The sequence below is a fragment of the Engraulis encrasicolus genome, chromosome 21, assembly GCF_034702125.1.
Source record: "Engraulis encrasicolus isolate BLACKSEA-1 chromosome 21, IST_EnEncr_1.0, whole genome shotgun sequence".
In the NCBI taxonomy this organism is placed as follows: Eukaryota; Metazoa; Chordata; class Actinopteri; order Clupeiformes; family Engraulidae; genus Engraulis; species Engraulis encrasicolus.
The window spans coordinates 48,028,638-48,038,637 of record NC_085877.1 but is presented as its reverse complement, the minus strand read 5'-3'; the positions used below and the strand labels follow the sequence as shown (position 1 = coordinate 48,038,637).

Below are 10,000 nucleotides of genomic sequence, written 5' to 3'. Positions count from 1 at the left end.
AAATGGCCTTCAACTACCTCTAATTTTGATATGTTGTGGAACTGAAAGTTTTTACGAACTTTGCAGCCGATTTTTTGTTGCTAGAAAAGTTTTGACGCTTTACCAAGCCCCAAGATGCAGTCAGGTGCAAACGAAGTTCTCCTGGACGCGCTCCAGCAATTAAAGTCCGAAATGGTGGGTCACTTTGATGCAAGAATGGACACTCTCCAAAGTGATTTAGCAACAATAAAGCTCTCCCTCTCAAATCTAGGAGAGCATATTTCGGAACTTGAGCAGAGAGTTAGCAGCAACGAAGACAACATCTCTGACCATGGGAAACAGATCAAAGCATTAGAAAAGGAAAACGCATACCTGCGCGACAAGTTGGATGATATTGAAAACCGAAGCCGGGCCTACAATCTTCGCTTTGTTCACGTTCCGGAAAAATCGGAGGGAAAGGATACTCGTGGATTTATCTCCAGCCTGATTGTTCACCTCTTTGGGAGTGAAAACTTCCCTACACCACCGGCCATTGAGAAGGCCCACCGTTCCCCAGCACAACCCAAGGCGAAGGCGCACGGCTCCGAGGCGCAGCAAGCCAAGGCGAAGGCGCACGGCTCCGAGGCGCAGCAATCCAAGGCGAAGGCGCGCCGCTCGGAGGCGCATCAGGCCAAGGAGAGGGCAAATCGACCTTCAATGCATCAAGTACAGAACAACGCCAAGCCAAGGGTGATCATGGTGAGATTTCTCAGTCTTCTGGACAGAGATAAAGTCCTTCAACAACTTGTGTACAATGGTGAGCAGATCCATATATTCCCAGACTTCAGTGCTATGTGGTCAACAAACGGCGTGAATTCGAGGACATCAAAAAACAACTTCAGGAACGTAAAATGGAATATCATATGCTTTTCCCTGCTACTCTTGTAGTCAACATCAGCGGGAAATCAGTGCAGTTTAAAACCCCCGACGAAGTGCTTCCTTTTCTACAGGAGACTGGAAATGTTGACTGAGTCAAGTTTAAGTTTACAACAGTTGACCGGCATATGCCTATGTTCGGTCTAGAAAATGCTGCAATTGCCTTCGTGTCTTCCTTTCGTTATTTCCTTTTTCTTTGAAGGCATTGAATATTTTGGGAAAGACACTTCTTAATTATCCCATTGCTCGAAAATGAGCTCGAAACTTTTGTGTTCATTATGGATGAAATGCCCCGTACAGCCAAACAAGCGGACTGCACACGTCCTTGTGCTCTTTTTGGTATGCCTATTAAGCGGGTATCTTTTTGTTTGCTAGATCTTGTTTTTCTGGATTCTATGGGAAATTAAGAAGTAAAAGAATTATCCTAATATTTTGTGTATGCTGGCAGAGGGTCTACTTTCTTTTAATGTTCTGGTCCAGGCCACGTATTTGTGTGTGTGTGGTGAGATGTGTGTGCGCGTGTGTGTTGCTCTTCTATCCTACGGCGTGTCCCGCTCTCTCTTATTTAGTTCTGTTTGACTATGGGTAAAGGTTTATTTGTAATTCACCTAAATATCAGGAGCTTACCTCACAAAATTGATCTCCTAAGAGCCTGGCTCTCTTATAACAAACCTGCTGTCATTACTATCTCTGAAACCTGGTTGCAAAGCAATGTATGTGATGCTGAAATAAGCCTAGACGGTTACACCCTATATAGAGCAGACAGAGGCAGTCGTGGTGGTGGTGTTGCTACATATGTATCTTCTAACTTGTCCTCAGAGGTTGTTACCCCAAATGAAAGCCCATTGCACTTTGAATGCCTTTTTGTTGGATTACGTTTTCATCATAAACATCTGATTATTGGAAATATTTACAGGCCCCCTAATTCTCCATCAGAATCTATTAACAATATTCTTGCCACTATCAATTCTCTAAATTGCTCTGATGAACTTGTCCTGGGTGATTTTAACAGAAACTGGCTTGATAGATCTTCAGTTAAGGAGAAAAATCTTCTGGAAAGCCTAAATCTCACGCAGTTAATACAGGAGCCCACTAGAGTGACTGGGAGCTCCAGTTCTCTCTTGGACTGGATCTTGGTCACTCACCCCAACAGAATAGCTGATTCTGGTATCTTAGCTGACTGCTTCAGTGACCACTCAGTTATCTTCTGTGTGTGGAAAATAAGATTACCACGACTGCCATCTAAAATAATTAAGGTAAGACGACATAAAAACTTTTCTGAAGATTATTTCATTCATGATTTGCTGAATATTAATTGGTCTAGGTTAGAACTTATTCCCTATGTTGAGGACGCCTGGATTTTTTTTCATTCAGAGGTTCTTAAAGTGATTGACAAACATGCACCATGGGTATCAGTGAAGGTCAAGGGCAGACATTTACCATGGATTGATGGTGACCTGTTACATCTCTTTAAGGAGAGGGACAAGGCCTGGAAGCGTTACAAGTCAACAAAAGATATGGCTGATGGGGCTGAATATAAGAGGTTGCGTAATATTTGCACTGTGAAAACGAGGAATGCAAAATCGAATTATTATAAGACAGCATTGTCTAATGACTTCACTAATCCAAAACAATTTTGGAAAAAACTTAATAGCTTATTGAATAAATCTGTTATGAGTTCTCCTCCATCACTACGTGTAAATGATATGATTACTAGTGATCCTGCTTCTGTGGCTGATGCATTTAACCAGCACTTTTCTTCTGTAAGCAAATTATGTCCATCTAATTTAGTTCATTCTAATCCTGTAAATGCATCAGTAGCCAATACTTCTTTCACACTAACTACAATAACTCCTACGGAAGTACAGCAGGCTATTTCTGATACTAAATCTGGTGGTGCTGGTCCTGATGGTCTTGAAATGAAGTTTATTAAGATTGCCTCCCACATCCTGGCATTTCCACTATGCTATTTATTTAATTTATCCATATCTACGTCTGAAGTTCCAGCCATGTGGAAGAATGCTAGAGTAACGCCTATACATAAAAGTGGTGATCCACTTGACCCCAATAACTATAGACCAATTTCAATTATTAGCACTGTGGCAAAAATATTCGAAAAAGTTATTTTTAAACGATTATTTAAATATGTCAATGACTTTTCTGTTCTTTCTGATATGCAATCAGGTTTCAGACCTAACTACTCTACCACTACTGCCCTCACCAAGTTTGTCAATGATGTTGCATCATCTTTAGACAATAACATACCTACTGGAGCAATATTTATTGATCTTACCAAGGCTTTTGATTTAGTCAATCACTATCTACTCCTTGATAAATTGCATAACATTGGTCTGTGTAAGCAGTCACTTTTTTGGTTTAATTCATATCTTCACTTAAGACGTCAGTCTGTGGCTTTCAACGGCTGTTTTTCTCAGTACACAGTCATGGAAAATGGTGTTCCGCAAGGTTCATGTTTAGGCCCTCTTTTGTTCTCTATATTCATTAATGACCTTCCAAATGTATGCTCCAACTGTAATATCTTGCTGTATGCTGATGATACAGTTATTTATTCTGCTAAACGTGATTTTAATTTGATTGAATCCTCATTGCAATCAGACTTTGACGACATTCAAAAGTGGTTCAATGCAAATGGGCTAATACTTAATAAAACTAAGTCTTACAGTATGCTTTTTGACAATAGGTCAACCCGCTATAAGCAAGATCATACTCTGTCAATAAGGTTTGCAGATGATACACTTATGGAGAATGTGGAAGAATTTAAATACCTGGGCCTACTGCTTGACTCAAATCTCTCCTTCAAGTCACATATTGACTCTGTTGTCAAGAAAATTAACTTCAATCTAAGTCTCTTATATCGCTCTATAAATTGTTTCACTCCACAGATCAGATTACGAATTGTAACACAGCTCTTATTTCCCATTCTTGATTATGCTGACATTGTGTATATGAATACAACGGAATCAAACCTCAAATCTTTAAATGTTGCTTTCAACAGCCTCTGTCGATTTGTATTGAGATGTCCATACCTTACCCACCATTGTCACATGTATCAGCAACTGAATCTCTTATCACCCAAGACCAGAAGGCAACTACACTGGCTTCAGTTTATCTATAAATGCTATTTCTTTAATTATCCATCTTATTTACAAAACTATTTAAATCCATATAGGTCCACTCATGGACTTAGACATCTTGATCATTTGTTTTTTTCTGTGCCAAGCATATCTAAGGAAATAGGAAGGCGTGCCTTCAAATTTAAAGCCCCTTCTGACTGGAATAGATTACCCAGCTCATTGAGATCTATTTCATATTTTCCTCTCTTTAAATCATCCTTACTAAGTTTTCTGCATTCATGTGACCAGTGCACTTGCTTTCTTGGTCGTTGACTTACAACAACAAAAAAGTCTATACGCCTGCTTTAGTACCTGGGTTCAACTGTGGTTTTCTCCTGAGTCCTTTATTTGTCTTTTATTTATACTTTCTCTTTAATGTTATACAAATGTATTTTTTGTGTGTTTTTTTTTTCCCATGAATCTATTTGAGGTAGAGACGTTGGACTGCTTAGCCTGTAGTGATGAAGAGCTCTGATGTGGATGTGTGACTGTGTGTAATGTATGTTTTTGATGTTTATAGGGACCCCCTCGAAAAAGAGATGGAACATCTCAAGGGGCTATCCCTTAATAAAAGAATTGAATTGAAAGTAGTCAACCATCTCCTCACGACTGATCTTACCATCCCTACAGGAGAGAGAGAGAGAGAGAGAGAGAGAGAGAGAGAGAGAGAGAGAGAGAGAGAGAGAGAGAGAGAGAGAGAGGGGAGAGAGAGAGAGAGAGAGAGAGAGAGAGAGAGAGAGAGAGAGAGAGAGAGAGAGAGATGTCAGTTGAGGAGGGAGCTGGCCTTCATAAAGTAGTCAACCATCTCCTCACGACTTATCTTACCATCCCTACAGGAGAGAGGGAGAGGGGGAGAGAGAGGGAGAGAGAGAGAGAGAGAGGGAGAGAGAGAGAGAGAGAGAGAGAGAGAGAGAGAGAGAGAGAGAGAGAGAGAGAGAGAGAGAGAGAGAGAGAGAAAGAGAGAGAGAGAGAGTTTTGACATTATCAGTTTTGCATATCACAAGAAATAGTTGGGGAAAGTGTGTGTCTGTGAGGGGGGGGAGCAAGATGGGAAGAGAGGGAGACAGAGAGATGGGAGGAGAGAGAGAGAGTGAGAGAGAGAGAGGAGAGGGAAAGAGAGACAGAGGGAGACAGAGAGATGGGAGGAGAGAGAGAGAGAGAGAGGAGAGGGAAAGAGAGACAGAGGGAGACAGAGAGATGGGAGGAGAGAGAGAGAGAGAGAGAGAGGGAATGATAGAGAGGGAGACAGGGAGCTGGGAGGAGAGAGAGAGAGAGAGAGAGAGAGAGAGAGAGAGAGAGAGAGAGAGAGAGAGAGAGATGGGAGGAGAGAGAGAGGAGAGGGAAAGAGAGACAGAGGGAGACAGAGAGATGGGAGGAGAGAGAGAGAGAGAGAGAGAGAGAGGAGAGGGAAAGAGAGACAGAGGGAGACAGAGGGAGACAGAGAGATGGGAGGAGAGAGAGAGAGAGAGACACAGAGAGAGCTGGGGGAGGCACAACAACAGATGGAAGGATCTGAGAGGGGAAAAGACAGGGAAAGAGAAAATATGAAAGCAGACACGAGAAAGGAGAGGGAGGAGGAGGGGTAGAGGTTAGGAAGAGGGAGTTTGAGATCAGTTGAATAAGAGTGGAGCGAAGATCGATTTGGGAAAAGGAAAAAGAAGCAAGGAGAGCAAAAGGAGATGGAGAGAGACAAAGTAAATGAGGGAGAGCAAAGAGAGAGAGAGAGGGAAAGGGTGAGAAAGAGTGAAGAGATGGAAGAAAGAAAAGTTACTAGAGAGAAAGGAGAGAGGGGAGGGGTGAGAGAGAGGGTATATGGAGTGGAAGAAAGAAAAAGAGGCAGAGAGAGAGAGAGAGAAAGAGAGAGAGGGAGGGAGAGAAAGACAGAAAGACAGAATGAAAGCAGAGAGGAAATAAAGAAAGAGCATATGCAGTAGGCTCTTAGTGCACCCACGCAACTGGATCCCTCTCTCTGGCAATATTCAACTCAAATTAATATGCTTCAATACAGGTTCATACCATACTTACCACTGGCTTGCTGTCTATTCAACTCAAATTAATATGCTTCAATACCATACTTACCACTGGCTCCCTCTCTGGGGCAATATTCAACCAGAGATTCTTTAAGCATATAGAGATATGCCAATGTAATAGGTTGCTATGGGCACCTAACATGACCAGGTTCCGGTCTGCCTAAAGGGGCGTGTCATAATACTACTGGCATTGAATAGAACAGTCCGTAGGTCTGCCTAGGTCTGCCTAAAGGGGGATTTCCCCCCCTCCCCCTTGCAATAATAGAACCCGGAAACAATGGGCCAATGGAACCTCTCTCTCTCTATTCTCTCTGATTCAACTCAAATGAATATGCTTCAATACAGGATCATACCATACTTACCACTGGCGTCCTCTCTATTCAACTCAAATTAAAACGCAGCTTCCATATACTTAAATTGCTTAACCCAATATGGCCATTGCTATAAATGACAGACACATGAACATACACACACACACTCTCTCATATACACACACACACGACTTACTGGTTTTGGTCGAGTTCTCCGAACTTGCTGAGGTACGGGAAGTTATTCTGAATGCTCTCGAACTCCTCCTGAGATATGTAGCCATCCCCGTCCGTATCGAAGTTCTTAAACACCGACTACACACACACACACACACACACACACACACACACACACACACACACACACACACACACACACACACACACACACACACACACACACACACACACACACACACACACACACACACACACACAAACAGTCCAAGAGCAGAAAACATGTGTGTCATCATAATTACTCATCATAATTATTGCGTGTGCGTGTGCGTGTGCGTGTGTGTGTGTGTGTGTGTGCGTGTGTGTGTGTGTGTGTGTGATACTCACGTCCACCATTTTGTGTATGTGCTTGGTGATGATCGCGGGGTCAGCTTTGGGCTTGCATGCTTGTGTGTGTGTGTGTGTGTGTGTGTGTGTGTGTGTGTGTGTGTGTGTGTATCTGTGTGTGTGTGTGCGTATGTGTGTATGTGCGTGTGTGTGTGTGTGTGTGTTTGTGTGTGTGTGTGTGTGTGTGTGTGTGTGTGTGTGTGTGTGTGTGTGTGTGTGTGTGTGTGTGTGTGTGTGTGTGTGTGTGTGCGTGTGTGTGTGTGTGTGAGATACTCACGTCCACCATCTTGTGTATGTGCTTGGTGATGATGGCGGGGTCAGCTTTGGCCTTGCTTGCTTATGTGTGTGTGTGTGTGTGTGTGTGTGTGTGTGTGTGTGTGTGTGTGTGTGTGTGTGTGTGTGTGTGTGTGTGTGTGTGTGTGTGTGTGTGTGTGTGTGTATGCATGCGTGTGTGCGTGTGTGTGTGCATGTGTGTGATACTCACGTCCACCATTTTGTGTATGTGCTTGGTGATGATGGCGGGGTCAGCTTTGGGCTTCACTGATGCGGCCCATTCATCCATCAAGGAGGAGGGCTTAGGGGTGGGGGCGGGGGCAGGGGCCGAGTTGGAGTTCTGGAAGAAAGAAATAGGCAGGTTAATTAGTTAATCAATCTGTCAGTCAATAGAAGGGACATGGTGATTGGAGGGCTTAGGGGTGGGGGCGGGGACAGGGGCGGAGTTGGCGTTCTGGAAGAAAGAAATAGGCATGTTAATTAGTTAAAAAGTGAAAAATTGCAGAATTGTGTTGAAAAGATGCAATATGGAAGAATGTATCTGTAGGTTTCAATACAGTTAGTGAACATCTTATCCTCAATTCAGTCGTGGCTCAGTGGTTAGAGCACTGGGTTGGCAACCCAAGGGTTCCCGGTTCAATGCCCGACCGAACCGCGGCTGAAGTGCCCTTTAGCAAGGCACCTAACCCCCACACTGCTCCCCGGGCGCTGCTCAGCAGGCAGCCCAAAGCTACGGACTAGTGTGTGTACTTCAAGGTGATTCACTAGTCCAAATGGGATAAAGTGCAGAGAAAGAATTTCCCCTAGGGGACCAAAAATTGGCTCCAATCCAATTGGCTTCAATTATTTATTATTATTATAATTCCAAGCTCGTAATTATGGCACAACTATGTACATTTGTTGTGAAATGTGCCTTCTGCAGGGCCCCACAGCAACCTGTAGCCTAGGGGCCCCAGGCCATCTTAATCCGGCCCTGACTATAGCCTACAATGCCTTTAGGGCAAAGTCCCCCTCCTATTCATAGATTATCCATCAAGACCACATTCTATCTCTGCCTCTTGCTCACAAAACTCTATGACTTTGGCGGTTTCATTTCTTCACGGTAGACTTAATTTCTCTCCCTGCGACCTAGTAAATATCTGTAAGTTGCTTTACGTATTACTGACTCTAAATAGGCTATAATTTACTTAAACTTAATTGCTCTCCCTGCGACCTAGTACAGTGGTGCTCAAACTGCTGTATGTGTACCACTGGTGGTACTTGAGACATCTCTGGTGGTACTTGGAATAATTCATTTTTTGTGCACCGATTTGAAGGCTGATCAAGTTGTTGCAGTCGAAAAAGTCTCTTTGGTTTCACATTTTGTAATGTTGAGCTGTATGAATCTGAAAACATAATGCAGAATAATACTAGGCAAGCAAGACATTTAAAAACAAACTTGCACTGAATGTGACCGTAGCTGTTGATGCCGTTATGAACCTCTCCTGTATTGACTGGCAAAAGTGAATATGGAAGGCCTTTGCTGCGATATTCTAATGTTGGTTGTCAAGGTGGTACTCGGAGAGCTCAATATTTTATCAGGTGGTACTTCACAATATTATCAGGTGGTACTTCACACAAAAAGTTTGAGAACAACTGAGTTAATCAATCTGTCAGTCAATAGAAGGGACAAGGAGATTGGATGGCTTGGGGCTGGGGGCGGGAGCAGGGGCGGAATCACCAAATTAGCACATTCATTAGTCCATCAATCTATCAATCAATGGATGGGGTAACGTGATTGGACAAGGTGATTGGATGAGAGGGCTTAGAGGAGGGCTTAGGGGTTGGGAGCCGGTGCAAGGGCTGAGTTGGAGTACTGGAATAACAAATAAGCCTGTTCATTAGTTCATCGATCTGTCAATCAATAGAAGGGACATGGGGATTGGGCAGGAGATCTTAGGGGTTGGGGCGGGAGTTCTAGAATAATTGTTCTGCTCTCTATCTGTTTTACATTACTTTCATGCTGCTGCACTCTGTTCTGACCCCACGCTCTGTACTTGCTTGAATGTCCTCCTTGTACATTGCTAAATGCAATGTCATGTAAAAAAAATGTTTTAAAGAAATTAGCACATTGATTATTCAATCTGCAAATCAATGAATGTGCAAGGTGATTGGATGAGAGTTTTTTACGGGAGGGCTTAAGGGTGGGGTTACAAAATCAATCTACAAATTAACTCATTAATTAGTCAAACACTTAGTCAATTTACCAATTATATTACTGATTGGATGAGTCCGTTTCAATGGGCATGCTTAGTAGCCTCTTTTGACTCTCATTTTGACTCTAATTTATTTCCTTCTTTCTTCCCTGTTTCCTTTCATTTACATTTGTTGACTTTGTGAAGAACATTGAGTTGCACCTGTGTATGAAATGTGCTATACAAATGAACTTGCCTTGCCTCTTTCTACAGATGAGCCCATCCCCGGGCCAATTCACTTGACTTGGACTTGGCCATTACCATGTGGGTTACAATAAGGTAACTAGACATGCACCGGATCCTGATTTTTAGGATCCTGCCGGATACCGGATCCTCTGCTTAAGATCCTGCCGGATCCGGATACCGGATACCGGATCCTACGAAAGGGTTGAAACACATAGTCTACTCACACACGTGGGCCCTTTTTCTTACATTGGCTCAAACTATTTTTTAGACTCATTGGCTTACTGACAAACTGCCTGCAACGGCCGCTTCCAAAGGGCTCTCACTCCATGCAGTGATTGAGGTTGTGAAAGACTGACTGAAAAGCCTAGGCTACGTAA

The 10,000-nt window shown here is 43.1% G+C and overlaps 1 protein-coding gene across 1 annotated transcript in view; it reads right to left on the bottom strand.

Moving 5' to 3' along the window:
* LOC134437262 (RAS guanyl-releasing protein 2-like) overlaps positions 1–10,000 on the bottom strand; it is a 58,899-nt gene that overhangs the window by 16,983 nt on the left and 31,916 nt on the right. Inside the window, exons 11-12 of the mRNA XM_063186755.1 lie at positions 7,415–7,543; positions 6,566–6,681 (exon numbers count right to left, since the gene is read on the bottom strand). Of these exons, the coding sequence (XP_063042825.1) occupies positions 6,566–6,681; positions 7,415–7,543 (245 nt within the window). The remainder of the gene's footprint in view (positions 1–6,565; positions 6,682–7,414; positions 7,544–10,000) is intronic.